Raw genomic sequence first — 19,515 nt, forward strand, 5'->3', positions numbered from 1 at the left:
TTCTGCTACTGTGGAACTTTGAGCAATCAATATAGGTCTCTATTTACCTCTAAAATGAGGACAATAATAATGCCTACCTACTGGCCAGGCATGATGGCTCACACTTGTAATCCCAACACTTTGGGAGGCTGCAGTGGGAGGGCTGGTTGAGATCAGCAGTTTGAGGCCAGCCTGGCCAATATAGTGAGACCATGTCTTTTTTTTTTGAGATGGAGTCTCACTCTGTCACCCAGGCTGGAGTACAGTGGCCTGATTTTGGCTCACTGTAATCTCTGCCTCCCAGTTCAAATGATTCTCCTGCCTCAGCCTCCTGAGTAGCTGGGATTACAGGCACATACCACCACACCCAGCTAATTTTTTATATTTTTGGTAGAAACAGGGTTTCACAATGTTGGCCAGGTTGGTCTCAAACTCCTGACCTCAAGTGATGTCAGGTCAAACATCTTAGCCTCCCATGCTGGGATTACAGGTGTGAGACACCATGCCCGCCCCCATCTCTATTAAATAAAATAATAATAATAATGCCTACCTATTGTGTAATAAATAACTTGACTGGCCTTTGTCCCTCGTTTCTGGTAAACAGAGTTTAAACTCTTAGAACTTCCTAAGTAGTGGGAGTATCTTTGTTATTCATGAGCTCCTTGGATCACGCCTGAGTTTATGCTAACTGATGAGATGACACAGGGTGAGGATGGTCACCAGAAAAACCAAAAATGTAATTAGAGAGTTTGGTCAAACTCCTAGGAGAGGAGGAGGACGGAAGACTGAATCCAGTCATGTGACCAAAGATCCAATCAATCATGCCTATGTACTGAGACCCCAATAAAAACTCTGAACACAAAACTCAGCAGAGCTTTCCAGTTGGTGAACACATCGATGTGCCAGAAGGGTGATGCCACATGGGGAGAGGTCATGAATGCTCTCCATTCAGAACCCTCCCAGACTCCCGCCTTGTGGATCTTCATTTAACTGGTCCTGATTTGTATCATTAGTGCCTTCCTGAGTTCTGTGAGTCATTCTAGAAAATTATTGTGCCTTGAGGGGGAATCATGTGAAACTTGGAATTTACAGCCAGTTGGTCAGAAGCATAGGTGGCCTAGAGAACCCCCAAAATCCAGCTGGCATCTGAAGATCTGAAGTGAAAATAGTTTTACTGGGGATTCTGCCATTAAACCTGTGGAGTCCAATGCCAACACTGGGTGGTTAGCATCAGAATTAAATTGTATTCCTGTATACCAGTTTGTGTGAGGATACTACCTCAGAGGGTAGTAAAAGTTAAGAAAATAAACAAAAAGCAATTAGCAATAATATTAGTGATTATCTCATAATGCTAGAAGGATTAAATATGATAAAATGCATAAAGCACTTAGCTTAGTCATAGTGCTTGGGACTGTTGTGAGCCACACACTATGGAAATCATAATTTGTACATTTTAATTGCTGAGTAGTATTCTATTTCATGAAAATGCCACAGTATATCCCTTATTTATTTATAGATACGTTAGCAGTTTCTAGTTTAGGGTATTAGGAATAAATTTGCAGTCAACATTGTTGTACAAACACTTTTGTGATATAAGTGTTTTCATTTATCGTGGGTAAATTCCTAGGATTAAAACTAAATTATAGGGTCAGTGTATATTTAGTTTTATAAGAAATGCCAGACCATTTCTGAAAGTGTTTGTGCCGTCTTACACTACCATAAAAAATATATGAGAGTTCTGGTTGCAGCAAAACCTTGCCAACATTTGATGTCAGTCTTTTAACTTTCAACCATTCAGGTAAGTAGGTGATGGTATTTCACTGTCATTTCAATTTACATTTCCTTGATGATTAGTGATACTGAGCACAGAAAATCATAAAAAAACAACAGAGAAACAATACACAGAACAAAGAGGTAACAAAAAATAAAAGATAAGACTTAAGCTTTAATCTATCAACATTACATTAAATCTAAATGGTCAAAATACACCAATTAAAAGACAGATTGGCAGAGTAGGAAAAAAGCATGATCCAAATATATGCTGTTTATAAAATACTTCTATTTTATTTATTTATTTTTTCAAAGAGGTCTTGGCTCGCATGATGGCTCACACCTTTAATCCCAGCACTTTGGGAGGTCAAGGTAGGTGGATCACATGAGGCCAGGAGTTCAAGACCAGCCTGGCCAACATGACAAAACCCCATCTCTATTCCAACTACCAAAATTAGTTGGACCTGGTGGCACACACCTGTAATCCCAGCTACTCAGGTGGCTGAGGCATGAGAATCACTTCAACCTGGGAGGCAGAGGTTGCAGTGAGCCGAGATTGTGCCTCTGCACTCCAGCCTGAGCAATGGAGCTAGACCTTGTCTGAAAATAATAACAATAATAAAGAGACAGGGTCTTGCTGTTTCCCAGGCTGCAGTGCAGTGGTATGATCACAGCTCACTGTAATCTCAAATTCCTGGGCTCAAGCAATCCTCCCTGCCTCTGCCTCCTAAGTGGCTAGTACTACAGGTGCATACCACCACACCCAGCAAATTTTTGTTTTCTTTTTTTGTAGAGAGAAGTTCTCAGTCTGTTGTTCAGGCCACTCTCAAACTCCCAGCCTCAAGCAATCCTCCCACCTGGGGCTCCCAAAAACCTCAATTTAAATACAGTTATGCACTGTTTAACGACAGGGACACACTCTAAGAATGAGCTGTTAGGTAATTACATCACTGTGTGAACATCACAGAGCATACTTACACAAACTTGGATGGCATAAGCCTACTACATACCTAGGCTATATGCTATAGCCTATTGCTCCTAGGCTACTAACCTGTACAGTACATTATTGTACTGAATAATGTAGGCAACTGTAAAACAATTTGTGTATCTAAACATATCAAAACATAGCAAAGGAAGACTAAAAATGTGGTACATAGGGCACTTACCATGAATGAAGCTTGCAGGACTGGAAGCTGTCCTGGGTGAGTCTGTGAGTGAACAGTGAGTGAATGTGTAGGCCTAAAACATTATTGTACACTACTGTATATGTAAACATTGCACACTTTGGTTACACTACCTTTATTTTACAATATTTTTCTTTCTTCAAAAACAAGTTAACTTACTGTAACATTTTTATTTTATAAACATTTAAATGTTTAAACTTTTGACTCTTTTATAATAATGGCCTAAAGCACAAACACATTGTATACTTGTATAAAAATATTTTCTTTCTTTATATCCTTATTCTTTAAGCTTTTTTCTATTTTTAAATATTTATTTTTAAAAACTTTTAACATTTTTTCAGTTAAACTAAGACATACACATACTAGCTTAGGCCTACACAGCATTCAGGATCATCAGGCTGTCACTAGACAACAGAAATTTTTCAGCTTTATTATAATCTCATGGCACCACCATCATATACATGGTCTGTTGTTGACCAAAGCAACATTATGTCATATGTGACTGTATAACAATAAAGGCAGGTTGAAAGTAAGAGGGTGAAAAGGGATCTATCATGCAAAACTAACAAATGGAAAGCAGAGTGACTACAATAATATCAGATAAAGTAAGCTTCAGGGCAAAGAAAAATATTAGAGACAGAGAAGGACATTACATAATAATAAAAGGGTCAGTTCACCATGAAGGCATAGTAATCACAAATGTGTATGTATCAAACAACAGAGATGCAAAATATGTGAAGCAAAAACTGATAGACTCTAAAGGTGAAATAAATATATCCATAACAACAGTTGGAGACTTCACCCCTACTCTCTCAACAATCAGTAAAACAATGAGACAGAAAATCAGCAAGGATATAGAATAACTCACCAACATCATTAACCACTGATTCTACTTAACATTTATAGAATACCATATCCAACAAGAGCAGAATACACATTCTTTTAAAATGCCCATAGCTTGAGGCCAGGTGTTTAAGACCAGCCTGGGCAACATAATGAGACCCTGCCTCTTAAATAAATAAACAAATGGGGGGAGCTCAACATCACCAATCATCAGAGAAATATAAATCAAAATCACAATGGGACACCATCTCATGCCAGTCAGAATGGTGATTATTGAAAAGTCAAAAAAAAAAAAAAAAACAAAAAACCCAGAAGCTAGAGAGGTTGCAGAGAAAAAGGAACACTTTTATACTGTTGGTGAGAGTGTAAATTAATTCAACCATTGTGGAAGACAATATGGTGATTCCTCAAAGACCTAGAAGCAGAAATACCATTTGACCCAACAATCCCATTAATGGGTATGCACCCCAAGGAATATGAATCATTCTATTATAAAGATACATGCACATGTATGTTCATTTGCACTATTCACAATAGCAACACATGGAATCAATCCAAATGTCCATCAATGACAGACTGGATAAAGAAAATGTAGTACACTATAAAGTACTATGCAGCAACAAAAGGAACAAAATCATGTCCTTTGCAGTGACTTAGATGGAGCTGGAAGCCATTATCCTCAGCAAACTAACACAGGAACAGAAAACCATACACCACATGTTCTCACTTGTACGTGGGAGCTGAATGATGAGAACACATGGACAAATGGGGGGGAACAACATACACCAGGGCCTGTCAGGGTCAGGTGAGGAAAGGGAGAGCATCAGGAAGAATAGCTAATGGATGCTGGGCTTAATACCTAGGTGATGGAATAATCTGTGCAGCAAATTATCATGGCACAAGCTTACCTATGCAGCAAACCTGCACATCCTGCACGTGTACCCCTGAACTTAAAAGTTGAAGATTTAAAAATTCATCTTATGCAGCTAGTATTTCCCTTCTATTCAAATCAAGCAAGGAAGTACAAAAGAAAGAAAACTACAGGCAATATCCCTCATAACTTAGATGCAAAAGATCCTCGAAAAATATTCCCAAATCAAATGCAACAATGTAGTAAAAGAATTATACAGCTGGAATTTATTCTAGCTAAACAGGCTAGTCAACATTCAAAAATGAGTCAGTGTAATGCACATATAAATGAGCTAAAGAAAAATCATGATTCTATCAATCAGTATAGAAAAAGTTCTCTCAAATTTCAACACCATTCATGAGAAAAACTCTGAGAAAAATAGGAACAAAGTGAAAACTTCCTCAGCTTGATAAAGAGCATCTACCAAAAATCTATAACTAACATTATGTTTAATGGTAAAAGACTGAATGTTTTTCCTCCAAAACTGGAAACAAGGCAAGGATGTCTGCTATTACTACTCTTATTCAACATAGTACTGAAGTTCTAGTCAGTGCTATAAGGCAAAAAGGGGAAATTACAAGCATATCTATGAGAAAGGAAGAAAATAGAACTGTCCCAATTTGCAGATGACATGATGGTCTACATAGAAAATCCTAAAGAATCTCCAAAAATAAATAAATAAATAAATAAACAAACAACCTTATAGAACTAACAAGGGAGTTTAGCAAAAAAGTAGGACCCAAGATAAATATACAAGAATCAACTGCATTTCTATATACTTGCAATGGACACTTAAATTTTAAATATCCTTTACAATCACTCAAAAAAGTGAAATATTTAGGTATAAATCTAACAAAACATAGGATTTGTAAGCACTGATGAAACAATGAAAGCTACAAAGCACTGGTGAAACAAGTCAAAGGACATCTAGATAAATGGTGACAGATACTGTGTTCATGGACTGGAAGACCCAATAAAGCAAATATGTCAATTCTCCCTGAGTTGATACAAAAATTTAATGCAATTCCTATAAAAATCCCAACAAGATTTTTTAATGGCCACCAATCCAGCTCTACCAACAATATTTTTTACACATAAATATCATTCTAAAATTTGTATGGAAAGGCAAAGGAACTAGAATAACTAAAACCATTTTGATGAAAAAATAAAGTGGGATAAATCAGGCTACCTGATTTCAAGATTATATAGTTACAGCAATCAAGACTGCAGTACAAATTGAATATCCCTCATCTGAAATGCTTGGGATCAGAAGTGTTTCAGGTTTCAGATTTTTTTTTAGTTTGAAATATTTACACATACACAATGAGATATCTTGGGGATAAGATCGAAGTTTAAATACAAAGTTCATTTATGTTTCATATACACTTTATACACATAGCCTGAAGGTTATATAATATTTTTAATAATTTCAGCATGGAACAAAGTGTGGCTACACTGAACTATCAGAAAACAAAGGTGTTAACATCTCAGCCACCCATGTGGATGATCTGTGATTGTTTGGCATCACCATCATTCCTGATTCTGAATTTATGTGCTACCAATAAACAATCATTTTCTTACACTTATTCACACATAAGTACTTAGTAAAAAATACGACATACAAGTATGTCATAAATATGTGCTGACTCACTTAACTTGAATACTTAAAAAAAAAATTCAAGTTAAGTGAGTTAGCACAGTAGTGTCACCAGAATATCTGTATCAGCTGTGAAGCAACAGCAAAAACAAGTAACAGTAGGATTTCAGTTTCCAAGTATAATGCTGTGTTTTGACTAAAAGGTTACTGTACACTATATTTTATTTTATTTTTAGGTGAGAAGCAGCATCAGAAGCAGTTGAGGGACCAAGAAGTGGGTCCTGTAGAGATGAGGAAGCATTCCACTGGATGGTTTTTTTAAATGTTTCTTTCAGAGTCATCTGCCTCATTAATGATGCTTTTTGTCTGAGAAGTCTCTCTTTGATTTTATAAAGTGACATGATTTCTTGTTCTGTTATGAATGCATGCTGCTCTAGTCCTTCAATGAGACCATCACACATTTTTACCATGTCATCTATTGGCACTTTTTCTGCAGTGTCACCATCATCTTCATCATGATCATCTTGATTCAGAACCATTTTTGTTACTTCACCATTGGACAATGAATGAACAACTGGAGCCTCATTATTACTGTTGAAAACATCTTTGATATCCTCTTCTCCCAGCTTGCTGACAGTCTCTGGATGTATATTTTTTGTATACGTTAGGAGGTCAGACATTATTTTTTTCTCATTTGACATATGGAATCCTTCAAAGTCACCATCTTGTTCATCATTACTGAACTTGTCAGTGAACTTCTTTGCTGCTTTATGACCAGCCGATGCTTTATCACCACAAATCTTTAAAAATGTAATGCCGTGTCTTTTCTTAAATTTCTGCAACCAGCCTGTTGAATATTCACAGTTCCCTTCAATTTTTAGTTCATTGTGATAGATCTTTGCTTGTTTCATGATCAGCATACCATTAAGTGGCATGTGTTCACTGCGACGCTGACGGATCCACTCTTTCAATACACGATCAAGATCTTCGTTTTTAGCTTTATGCAGTGTTTTTCTATTTTTCATTAATATCTGCTCATCACTTTCAGCATAAAACTTTAACAGTTTATCCTTCTGTTTCTTCAGGTCATATATAGTGGTCATTCCAACACCATACTCTTCTGTAAGATGTTTCACACTTACACCATTGTCCAGTTTTTCCAACAACTTGACTTTCTGGGCTATAGATAAACATAAATGCTTCCTCTTTTTCTTATCACTGATATTCACAGGGGTATCTTCAGATCTTTTTGACATTTTCAACAATATATTTACACCACACAGCAGAAAATAAGCAAAAAAATGCAGTGAGTAATGTACACAGGTCTTGTCCCCATTGTGGGAAACCTGTTGTTGGTGGTGTGTCCAGCCTGCACACATGCCATTTAATTACCCTTTGTGGGGATGCATGGGGAAATCCAGGTGTGGTCAGAAATACTGCAGCAGAAGTGATCTGGGAGGGTCTTTTTTTCATTGGGGATATTGTGTAAACTGTGTGTTGTGCATCTGTGTTTTGACTGCAACTCACATAACATCAGGTAAGAAATTTTCCACTTGTGGCACAATGTCAGCACTCAAAAAGTTAAGGATTTTGGAGCATTTCAGGTTTCAGATTTTTAGATTAAGGATGCTCAACCTGTATTGGTAGAGGAATAAATACATAGATCAATGGAACAGAATACAGAAACTGGAAATAGAATCATACAAATATTTCCAATTGGTTTTGGCAAAGGTATAAAAGTAATTCAATAGAGGAAACATAGCCTTTTGAACAAATAGTGTTGGTGCAATGTAACATGCATATGCAAACAAACAAACAAAAAAGAACAACAGCAACAACTACCAAAGGTTTACACCTATTTTAAAAATTAACTCAAAATGTATCATATACTTAAATGTAAAATAAAAAATCTTATAAAAAACAGACACCAGAAGGTCTTCAGGATCTAGGGCTGGGCCAGATCCTCATCTGCATCAGATGCTCTTTTTTATTAAAACAAAAGCATAATCAATAAAAGGAAAAGTGGATAAATTGGACCTTATCACAACAACAAACTTTTGCTCTTTAAAAGATACTGTTAAGATGATGAAAATACAAACCATACACTGTGAGAAACTATTTACAATGAACATATTTGACAAAGGGCTGATACCTAGAATATATAAAGATATCTCAAAACTCAACAATACAAAAAAATTAGAAAATGGGCAAAAGACATGAACAGATATTTCACTGAAGGGAATATACACATGGAAAATAAGCAAATGAAAAGATGCTTTACATCATTAGTCATTAGGGAAATACAAATTAAAATCACAATAAGATACTACCACACACTTATTAGAATGGCTAAAATAAAAGCTAATGCTAATGAGGATGCAGAGGAACTGGATCATTCATACTGGTATTGAGTATGTAAAATGGTATAACCACTCTGGAAAGCATTTTGGCAGCTTCTTAAAAAAAGAAACATGTGGCCGGGCATGGTGGCTCAAGCCTGTAATCCCAGCACTTTGGGAGGCCAAGGAGGGTGGATCACGAGGTCAAGAGATCTAGACCATCCTGGTCAACATGGTGAAACCCCGTCTCTACTAAAAATACAAAAAAGTTAGCTGGGCATGGTGATGCGTGCCTGTAATCCCAGCTACTCAGGAGGCTGAGGCAGGAGAACTGCCTGAACCCAGGAGGCGGAGGTTGCGGTGAGCTGAGATCACGCCATTGCACTCCAGCCTGGGTAACGAGCGAAACTCCAGTCTCAAAAAAAAAAAAAAAAAAAGAAAAAGAAACATGTAACTACCATGCAACCCAGCAACTGCACTCCTGGGCATTTATTCCAGAGAAGTGAAAACTTATGTTCCCACAAAAATCTGTACACAAATGTTTACGGTACCTTTACTCAGAATATCTGAAAACTGGAAACAACCCAGGTGTTCTTCAGCAAGCAAATGGCTAAACAAATTGTGATACATTCAAACTATAGACTACTATGCATGAATTAAAAGAAATAAACTATTGATACATGCAACACTTGGATGAGTCTCCAGAGAATTATGCTGAGTGAAAAAAAATTCTAAAAGGTTGCATACCATATGAGTCCATCCATACAACACAGATGTTTGCCAGGGTTTAAGAAACAGTGTAACTACAAAGAGCAACATGAGGGATCCTTGTGGTGATGGAAATGTTCTGCATCTTGACAGTATCAATGTCAGTATCCTGGTTGTGATATTGTACTAGTTTTGCAAGGTGTTTCATTGGGGGAAGCTGGGTAAAGGGTACATATAATCTGTCCATATATTCCTTACAACTGCGTAAGTCTCCAATTTTCTCAAATAAAACATTTAATTAATATATTACACACGTGGTTTCTCTTGTCTAAACCTGATAATTTAAATGTTTCATCAAACTGTAAAATTTCTCTTCTACTCCTAGTTTGCTGAGTATTTTGGTCAGAAGAGGTGTTTATTTTTGCCAACAGATTTATCTGTATGTATAATCATAGCTTTTCTTTTCTTATTTTTGTTTTATTATTTCTTTCAATGAAGGCTTTTTTCTTTTAAGATAAATCATATTGTTTGATTTTAGAATGCAAAACCAACCTTGCATTCCCGGGATAAACCCTACTTCATCATGATGTGTTAATCCTTTTACAAATTGTTAGATTTGGTTTGCTAATATTTGTTTAGAATCTTTATGTCTACGTTTATGAAATGTTTTTCAGACACCTATAGTGTCTGAAAACTCCTCAGTAAAAGTTCATTGAATTAATTCAGGCTTGTTTAAATGATCCTCCAAGAGCAACACAGCTGATGTTGTCGTATGGTCACCCCTCAGGGCCTAGACAGTCATTCCCTCAGCTTCTGGAGTTGGTTGCTGATGATTCACAACTGAGTCCTTCTCTGGGGGCAGCCCTCCACCAAGGGATACAGTCTCGCCAAAAAAAAAAAAAAGAAAGAAAAAAACCAAAAAATTCACATCGCCTCCCCAGCTGTAGCCTGTATCCACCATGCCTGATCAATGCAAGGATATGAGTTTCTGGCCTCCTTGCTTTAATTTGGAACTACTCTGAAGGGTCATTCTAGGCTCAGAGCAATCCTTGAGATTGGTCAAGGCCTCTGCTGCAACTGTTTTTGCAGGCTTCTCTCTCTGCCTACAAATTCTTGCTTCTTTCACTTTCTTACAGGTGCTGATCCTGAAGTTCTGCTTAACCCCACCAATAATCTTGTAGGCAAGCTAATCTCCCTCTTGCGTCCCCCAGGGGCTCAACCCAGGACACACATGTTACCCGGTTTTATTTTTATTTTCATAGCACTTAACACCTTAGAAGTGAAATAACCTTATTTACTTAATACTTACTTATCGTCTGCTGTAAGAACGTAAGCTTACCAGGACAGATCTTTCTCGTACGCTATGCACCGCTGTATCCAGCGCCTACAGTAGGGCCTGCAGAACATAGCAAGCACTGAATACTGGCTGTTGAATGAATGCAGGAGGCCTACCCTGAGCTGGGTCTTGGGATCACACAGCCCCCCTTCCACCTTTTAACACGCACCTGGGAGCCGCGGCTCGGGGTGCACCCTTGCGTCCCCGCCCCTCAAGCCACGCCCCTGGCCCAGGCAGAGGGCGGGGCCCCGCGGACAGCGGTGGGCGCGATGCAGCAACCAGCTCTTCGGCTGGTGCGTCTGGGTCGGGTCACGTACGCCGAGCTGCTGGGGCTGCAGGACCGCTGGTTGCGGCGGCTACAGACCGAACCACGCACTGAGGGCCTGTCCGGAACTGAGGCGGGCGCGCTCCTGGTATGCGAGCCCGCAGGGCCTGTGTACACGACCGGACTGCGCGGCGGCCTCACGCCCGAAGAAACTGCGCGGCTACGGGCCTTGGGCGCCGAGGTGCGCGTCACAGGCCGCGGCGGCTTGGCCACCTTCCACGGCCCAGGCCAGCTGCTCTGCCACCCGGTGCTCGACCTGCGGCGCTTCGGCCTGCGCTTGCGCATGCACGTAGCGGCGCTGGAGGCGTGCGCCGTGCGCTTGTGCGAGCTCCAGGGCCTGCAGGGAGCCCGCGCGCGACCCCAGCCCTACACCGGCGTCTGGCTGGACGAGCGCAAGATCTGCGCGATTGGTGAGCGCCGTGAGGCGGGGCGGGACCTAAGAGCCAGGGGCGTAGCTTGAGGCCTGGGGGCGGGGTCTGACGGGAATGGACCAATGGAGGTGAGGGTAGAACTCGTGCAGGGAGGAGGCGTATCTAGCGCGGGCTTTGAATTACAACTACTGAGTTTGTGTCTTTGTTTTTGTTTTTACCTCAGAAAACTCACTGAAGCGTTTGTGTTTTTAAGCTTCTTCACAGATATATATATATATTTTTTGAGACGGAGTTTCGCTCTTGTTACCCAGGCTGGAGTGCAATGGCGCGATCTCGGCTCACCGCAACCTCCGCCTCCTGGGTTCAAGCAATTCTCCTGCCTCAGCCTCCTGAGTAGCTGGGATTACAGTTGTGCGCCACCATGCCCAGCTAATTTTTTGCATTTTTAGTGGAGACGAGGTTTCACCATGTTGACCGGGATGGTCTCGATCTCTTGACCTCGCGATCCACCCGCCTTGGCCTCCCAAAGTGCTGGGATTACAGGCTTGAGCCACCGCGCCCGGCCCCACAGATATCTTATATTCAGAGGCAGAAGGCTCCTCACATCATCTAGTCCAATACGCATTTCTGTGAATAGAGAGACAGGAGAGGTGAATTGCCAGGTTATTTCCTGGGAATCACAATGTCATGGCAGTAAGTGCTAATTTTCAAAAAAATTTTTTAAAGCATCGGAATCTGTGTTAAAATACATTTCTTGGAATCCTCATAAGTGCAGCTTCCTTGAAGCCACGCACTCCTTTTCTTCATTTGTTTCCTTTTCCCATCTGTGCACAATCCCTTGTTTGTCCAGAAACAAAAATTGAAAACCAGTGATCTAGTCCAGTTCTCACCCTGAGAGGGATCCTGAAGCCCGGGAAGTGCAGGGTGTCTACTCTAAGACCATTTGACTTGCCTTGCAGGAGTCCGCTGTGGAAGGCATATCACATCCCACGGCCTGGCTCTCAACTGCTGTACGGACCTCACGTGGTTTGATCACATCGTGCCCTGCGGGCTGGTTGGGACAGGTGTCACTTCCTTGAGTAAGGAGCTCCAGAGGCACATCACCGTGGATGAAGTAATGCCACCCTTCCTTGTGGCCTTTAAGGAGATCTACAAGTGCACACTGATCTCAGAGGACAGCCCCAGCTGAAGAGCACTCATAACAGCCAGGATGGTCCTGCCTTGGGATGCACTAAGTCTGACTTGAGTCACCTACTGAAACCCAGATTTTAGACCTGGCCTGTCATTCACTGATGATGAAACTAAGGACAAATCATGAGCCCTGAGCCACTGTTTTCATATGTATCCTGTTTTATTTATATCTCCCCTCCCCCCAGAAATACTAGATGTGAAAACAGTGTGAAAAGCAACACACACTGTGTAAAATATTTGCACTACTGTTGACAGCAGTCTCTCAGAGAAATTCAGATGTCATAGATTGTCATTTCTCAATTGTTACTTCCTCAAGACTATGTCTAACTTGGAAATTCTGGGCTCTAGTTCCTTTGGTTTTGTGGGAATCAAATCTCTGAAAGGCCCAGGTGAAGGTGATGTGATGTGGTGCTTTTTCATTCTCAAGAGGCCTGGGTTCTTTCTGCAATAAAGGGAAACGGGAAGAACCTTCAAATAATAAAATGGGATCTTGTCTTCCTGGGTTTGATTCCTAAAGTTTGATAATTTAGCAGTTTTTAGTTGGGTTACCCTGAACTAGGCCCAAGACTGGAGGAAGGACAAGAACAATTTCTCATACTGTACAAATGCCAAAGATAGAAGGGAGTTTTTCTTACGAGACCTCTAACCTCCATATTATCTGTTGCTGTGTAACAAATAATCAAAACTTAGTGACTTCAAACAACAGTAAACATTGATTATCTCATTGTTTGTGGGTCAGGAATTTGGGGGAAGCTTAGCTGGGTGTTTCTAGGTTGGGGTCTCCCACGAACTTGCAGTTAAGATGTCAGCTGGAACTGCAGTCATTCAAATGCTTGGCTGGGCTGGAGGGTCAGCTCCCTATATGGTGCACTCACATGCCTGGTTGGTTATGGTTGTTGACAGGAGGCCTCAGTTCCTCACCATGAGGACCTTTCTATAGGGATGCTTGATTGTTTTCATGACAGGGCAACTGGCTTCCCCCACAACAAGTCATGCCAAAGAGAGACAAGCTGGAAGCCACAATGTCTTTGATGACCCAGCCTCAGAAGTCACAGTCATTTCTGTAGTCTTCTAACAGATGAGCCCTGTTCAGTGTGGAAGGGACTTCACTAGGGTGACAAGAGGTGAGGATTATTAGGGACCAGCTTGAAGAATGGCTATCACAACCTTTTAAGAGTGGAAAGAACTTTGAGAAGTCAGGGGACCTTGTTTCCAGTTCTGCTTCTGTGGAATAGTTGTTTACTCTCTGGTCTTCAGTTTTCCCTTAAACCAGTGCTGTTTAATAGAAATATAAGGCAAGCCACATTGTAATTTGACATTTTTTTTAGGATCCATGCTAAAAAGGTAAAATAAATGGGTGGTGGTAATTTTTTTTTTTTTTTTAGAAATGGGGTCTCACTATGTTGCCCAGGATGGTCTCGAACTCCTGGGCTCAAGAGATCCTTCTGCCTCAGCCTCACAAAGTGCTGGGACTACAGGTGTGAGCCACCATGCCTGGTCTATAATGTTAATTTTAATTAACCTAATATAAAAAAAATCAATATAAAGCAATATAAATGTTTCCTTGAGAGATTTCACATTTTTTCCTCATGCTGAGTCTTCACAATATAGTGTGTATTTTACACTTATAGCACACCTCATTTTGGACTAGCCATGTTTTAAAAGTTGGTCATATGAGGATGGTGCCTTAGACCAACCAGTCTCACATCTAAAGTCCTTTTGAGTTCCCAGGATTCTGTGGTCTCACTGGCTTCTAGGAAGAAAGGTGAATCCTCCTACATCTGAGGTATGATTTTTTTAATGCAAATAATTTATGTCAATTATTAAAGATGAAAAGGACTTTTGAGGTATATTCCTACCCCCTCATTGTAAAGAGATGAAACCACAGCTTAGGAAAAAAACCTCAAAGTCAAAGTAAATTAATGCCAAAGCTATCTCTGAATCTTAGTTATAATCCCCTTTCTCATGCATTTTTCCTGCTGTGCACACTGATTTAGAGCTTGGAACAATATGGTTTATGTGCCACGGCCATTCCATCAATAATGGTTTATGTGCCATGGCCATTCCATTAATATTAGTTGATTGATGGTTGTCATTTGGTCCATATTCTTCCCGGGCATTAGTTTTCCATCCAGAGGGCCACTGCTGCTATGAGGGGGTGGGAATGAGGAGTCGTTGATAATTACCTTGTGTTATTACTGCCAAAAAGGAAAATAATTATTCTAGGAAAAGTGGAGTTAGAATCTCATAGATGGAAGGCCTTGCACAGTGTTTCTACCTGTCTGGTACTCAGCCTCCCTCTCTAGCCACCCTAACAATTGACCATACAACTTGTTCTTAAATGCTTCCACAGACTGGAAAAGAAATAGGCACGTACTCAGCACTTATTTATAATGCCACATACTGTCATACTGTGTTAACCTCTTAAGTACATGCTCTCATCTGACAGCCTGTTCCATTTCTTTGGAGCATAGAGAATCTGTACACAGTTGTAATGGCTGATTCACTTAACTTTCCTGAACCTCAGTTTCATTACATGAAACAAGGATAGTGGTAAGAATTAGGTGACATAATTATAGGTAAAGCATTGAGGGTATTGTTGGCACAGAGTGAAAGCTCAGTAAACCTTATCATTACCATCTGTCTTCCATGAGCCTTCTCCAGGGAAATTACCATCTGTTCTCCATGAGCCTTCTCCAGGGAAATTATCCTAGATCCTTTGAGTTCCTCTCAAGGCAATAGGCTCTGCAGGGGTAGAGCCGCTTCTGTCTTGTTTCCTTCTGCATCTCCAGCACGTAGCACTGGGTTGACATACAGAAGGCTATTTGAAAATATTAAGGGGAATTGAACTATTTAAAGTCTCCTCCCATCCAGCCCACCTGCCTGTGCACCAGCCCCAGCTCATGTATATCCCTTTAGGTGCAGTGCTCACGGCTGAAGATAACAGTCTTGCTGTGGACAGACCAGCACAGAGCCCAGGAAATTGTTGCTCCCTGTGCTGGACTTGGGGGGACACAAACTGGCCCTCATGGTGCTGACCTGCAGATGTGTTGTCTTTGCCTTATGGGATTTTATATATGTGTTTATGTATCTGGTTTAATAATTGCCAACATTTAAAAAATGGGAAATTGTCATGTAAAAATTGAGTTTTCTGGCTTCTCATAAAAATTGGGGAGATCTAGAAACATTTGGCCATCTGCCTGACAATTGGAAGCAGGTATGGTGGGTTTTTTGTTTTTGTTTTGTTTTTGTGATAGAGTCTCACTCTGTCGCCCAGGCTGGAGTGCAGTGGTGCAATCTTGGCTTACTGCAAACTCCGCCTCCCAGGTTCAAGTCATTCTCCTGTCTCAGCCTCCCGAGTAGCTGGGATTACAGGCATTCACCACCATGCCCAGCTAATTTTTGTATTTTTAGTAGAGATGGGGCTTCACCATGTTGGCCAGGCTGGTCTTGAACTCCTGACCTCAAGTGATCCACCTTCCTTGGCTTCCGACAGTGCTGGGATTACAGGCGTGAGCCACCGTGCCTGGCCAGAAGCAGATATGTTTTTAAAATTGCTTTTCCAGTTAGCTGAAACACCTCCCCGCCCTTCCCCACTTGTTAACATTAGCTTCCTGGCCAGGCCAGCTTCCTGTAGGCATTTGAGTTGGTGACCCATAATCTAGACATTCCCTTGTTCTGAGACACAGCAGACTCTCAGTGGACCCATCATAGCACTGGTTTTATACCATGGTCATGGGGAGCCCTTTAAGAAAGGGCCATGATTTATTCATTCCTGAGTCCCTGGCCCTTAATTCAGGGCCTAGCACAGAATAGGCAGAAGAAAATGTATGATAGTTTCTTTATCAAATATTTCCGGCTCTCTGCTTTCTTGACACAAGGCAGGATTGTGCTTTGTGGCCCCCACATGGGTGAGTAGGGCAAAGGTTAACTTTTTCTGGTTAATTTATGAATGGAGGTAGCCTGTCACTTCTGACCTGGAGCATTGACTGGCTGGTGCCAGGCCCTAGAGTTTCTCTCTGGAACAGTGACCAACAACATTGAAGATGGTGGATGCTTCCTGAGGGCTGCAATGAGCAGAGCCCCCTGACAATGGACATGCATTGGAGTTCAGCCACTTAAATGTCATAGCACAACCTAGCCTGCTATAACTAATATAATTGTTTATATTAATCAGAACTCTTTTATTTGCAAGCGTAGAAACCCAATTCTAACATAAGCCTAAAAAAAAAAGAACAAGAGTGGGGGTTGTTGAAAAAAGTATTGGATGGAGTCTCATAGAATCCAAGAGTAAGGCAGCAGCTGGGCTCAAGAACAGAACCAGAGTTTGAAGCCCTCTAGGAACTCAAGTAGTCTTTTCCCTCCCACTCTCTGTCATGCTTTGGGCATGTGTTTGCTTCATTTCGTCTTGTTTCAGTCCAGCTTTCTCTATTTCCCAGGCCACATGGTGGAAAATGGCAGCTATAGCTCCTGCCACTGCTGCTGCTATCCATGAATATCGGGGTAGACTCAAGGTTTCTTGCTTGAGCAGCTGGGTGGATGGATGCTAAAGATACCGCTGTGATGGAGAACACCAGATAAGGACCAAGTTTGGTGAGAAAGATGATGAGTTCAGTTTTTGATAAATCAAGTTAGAGATACTCATGGGAGAGGCAGGCAGAGAGAGCCAAGAGGCAGTTGCATCTGGAGCATGAGTGGGATGAGTGAAGGTTTAGGTGTAGAAGCTCCAAGAGAGAGGAGAGTAGAGGACTGTTAAGTGTGATAAGGAGAGGACTGGTAAGTGTGAGGTTGTGTGAGGCACAGGCTGGCATGGAGGAATGGGCCAAGAAGACTGAGAAGGAGAGAAGAAGTGGTGCAGAGCCACGCAATGGGGCAACACGACTGTCTCATCCTCTGGCAGTCTCTTCCTCCGGCAACTCAGCAAGATAGGCAAAGTTATTTTATGAATGAGAAAACCAAGGCTCTGAGAGGCGAGGTGCCATGTGAGAGATCATGCTGTTGATAAGGGCAGGGTGAGGCCTGCTGGAGAAGCCCCCAGCAACGGTTGGTGTGGGGGTAGGCAAAGTGGGAGGATACAGAACTGGAGGCCAGAGTTAGGCTGAGGTCTAGCTGTGGCATCAGGTCAGGCTACTGCTGAAGGTTCCTTGTTCTCCTTCCTGCTTGGACAGATCCCACCTCCGGTTTCCCACTGGAGCCCTTCCTTAAGGAAGGAAGCTGAGTGTATGAAGGAGGATATTTAACACCCTGGCTTTCCTCCTTCAAAAAAGCCTCTTCTTGTTTGCTCAGAGTCGTCTTCTCAAAATAAACAGTTGTTCAGAGTCTGGTGAATGAGTGCTGACAGTGAGGACGTGACCAGCTGCAGTTACTGGTCCAGCGTCTTGTTCCCCCAGTGAGGTTGGCAGGAAACTGAACAGAGCCAGCTCTGGCAGCGTGACCCGGTGTCAGGCACCTCGCTTTGTGTAAAAGTCTCTCTCTGAAAACTCCCATGGAAGTCAGATATTTGTAATCTAAATCTGATTATTTTTAACCAAATTGTTACTTACTGTACATATTATCATACCACTTTATAGTATCTAAAAAATTTTTTAAAAAACTTGTATTTCCACCTAACACAATCCTTTTCACTTATGTGTGTTTTCAGTATTTGATGAGCAGACATATTTTTATAAACCTCTAATATGTGGACAAAATTTTCTATACTTTTTTCATCATCTGTGATTTTGTTTTTATTTTAAATCTTATGATCACACATAATTTTTAAATGTGTATATATCTCCTCTACTTTAATCCTTTAAGTTGGCAGAAGCACCATTCTCAATCGCAAATACACATCAGTTCTACAGTTTTATGTTTCTGAATGGCTGTTTAAAGACAATCCTACATTACAACTTAGTCTGACTTAAGAGTGTAAATAATTCAAGAGTGAAGTTTAACTTGCTATTATTTTAGAGCATCTGACCTTATAGATCATCTATAAAATGTGAGAAGTGTTAAATAATCTTTATTTGATATTACACGTAAACCACACTTTCAGTAAGTAAAAGAAAGCATTTTAGATACAGGGAATTCAAATTAGATTGGCATAGTTAAGGCTGAAAATATAGACATTGCTACATTATCTTCAACCCTTGCCTTTAAGAAGCAAGTAAACACAAAACACAGGTGAATCTTGCTGGCTTCTGAGACAGCGAAGAAATTTCCTCAGTATTTAGACACATTCACAATAACCAGTTATGTTAATCTAGATATAAAACCAATCTCCAATAAGTTTTTGTCTTGTCTTTTTTGAGATGGAGTCTTGCTCTGTTGCCAAGGCTGGAGTGCAGTGGCGCAATCTCAGCTCACTGCAACCTCTACCTCCTGGGTTCAAGCAATTCCCCTGCCTCAGCCTCCTGAGTAAAGTAGCTGGGATTACAGGCATGTATTACCACCCCTGGCTAATTTTTGTGTTTTTAGTAGAGATAGGGTTTCACCATGTTGGCCAGGCTGGTCTTGAACTCCTAACGTCAAGTGATCCACCTACCTCAGCCTCCTAAAGTTCTGGGATTACAGGTGTGAGCCACCATGCCCAGCCCAATCTCAAATAACTTTTAAGATACCATTCACCATCTTTGAAAAGTTGAACATTACTAATGAAATCTAATCATACCTTTAGAAGGGGTAAACAGTGATAGCATTTACTGAATTGGAATTACTATTAAAATTCAAAAAACCAAACATACTCCTTGAACTACAACCGCATTTTAGTTTTAAATCAGGACTGCCAAGAAAATATTCTGTCAGTCATTCATGATCTGAATTCTGGTGTATGAGAGCTATTAAATTATGGTATACAGAAGAAAGTCATAAGACATTTCTGTATTGTAATAAATAAGGCAGTGGCCAATTATTACTCATTAGTAGCTTTTTTGAGATAAGCTATCAAGTCTGCTTTTCTGCCTTCTTCTTAATGTGGGCGAAGA

At 40.8% G+C, this 19,515-nt stretch overlaps 2 protein-coding genes across 5 annotated transcripts; one reads left to right on the forward strand and one right to left on the reverse strand.

Moving 5' to 3' along the window:
- Positions 1-3,032: 3,032 nt before the first annotated feature.
- LIPT2-AS1 (LIPT2 antisense RNA 1) lies at positions 3,033-11,259 on the reverse strand. 3 transcript variants are annotated; one of them, XM_035265468.3, is made up of 3 exons: positions 10,836-11,259; positions 10,670-10,726; positions 3,033-7,918 (listed from the first exon to the last, which is right to left on the reverse strand). In XM_035265468.3, exon 3 carries the CDS (start codon positions 7,660-7,662, stop codon positions 6,505-6,507), a length of 1,158 nt encoding a protein of 385 aa, XP_035121359.2. In that variant the 5' UTR covers positions 7,663-7,918; positions 10,670-10,726; positions 10,836-11,259; the 3' UTR covers positions 3,033-6,504. The 3 variants fall into 3 exon arrangements, with proteins under 3 accessions (XP_035121359.2, XP_035121358.2, XP_035121360.2); XM_035265467.3 differs by having other exon boundaries at positions 10,640-10,726; XM_035265469.3 differs by lacking the exon at positions 10,670-10,726.
- Positions 10,902-13,059, forward strand: LIPT2 (lipoyl(octanoyl) transferase 2). 2 transcript variants are annotated; one of them, XM_002754821.6, is made up of 2 exons: positions 10,902-11,401; positions 12,322-13,059. In XM_002754821.6, the coding sequence occupies exons 1-2, from the start codon at positions 10,936-10,938 to the stop codon at positions 12,549-12,551; spliced, it is 696 nt and encodes a 231-aa protein (XP_002754867.3). In that variant the 5' UTR covers positions 10,902-10,935; the 3' UTR covers positions 12,552-13,059. The 2 variants fall into 2 exon arrangements, with proteins under 2 accessions (XP_002754867.3, XP_017833282.2); XM_017977793.4 differs by having other exon boundaries at positions 10,902-11,442; positions 12,325-12,591.
- The last annotated feature ends 6,456 nt before the right edge of the window (positions 13,060-19,515 follow it).

This window comes from Callithrix jacchus, chromosome 10, assembly GCF_049354715.1.
Source record: "Callithrix jacchus isolate 240 chromosome 10, calJac240_pri, whole genome shotgun sequence".
Lineage (NCBI taxonomy): Eukaryota > Metazoa > Chordata > Mammalia > Primates > Cebidae > Callithrix > Callithrix jacchus.

Excerpts from the sequence above, each read along its gene's own strand:
- LIPT2-AS1 (XM_035265469.3), bottom strand. The coding sequence starts at position 7,662 with ATGTGTGCAGGCTGGACACACCACCAACAACAGGTTTCCCACAATGGG.
- LIPT2 (XM_002754821.6), top strand. The coding sequence starts at position 10,936 with ATGCAGCAACCAGCTCTTCGGCTGGTGCGTCTGGGTCGGGTCACGTAC. Across the intron at positions 11,402-12,321 it reads GCGCAAGATCTGCGCGATTG|GAGTCCGCTGTGGAAGGCAT; the intron begins GTGAGCGCCGTG and ends CTTGCCTTGCAG.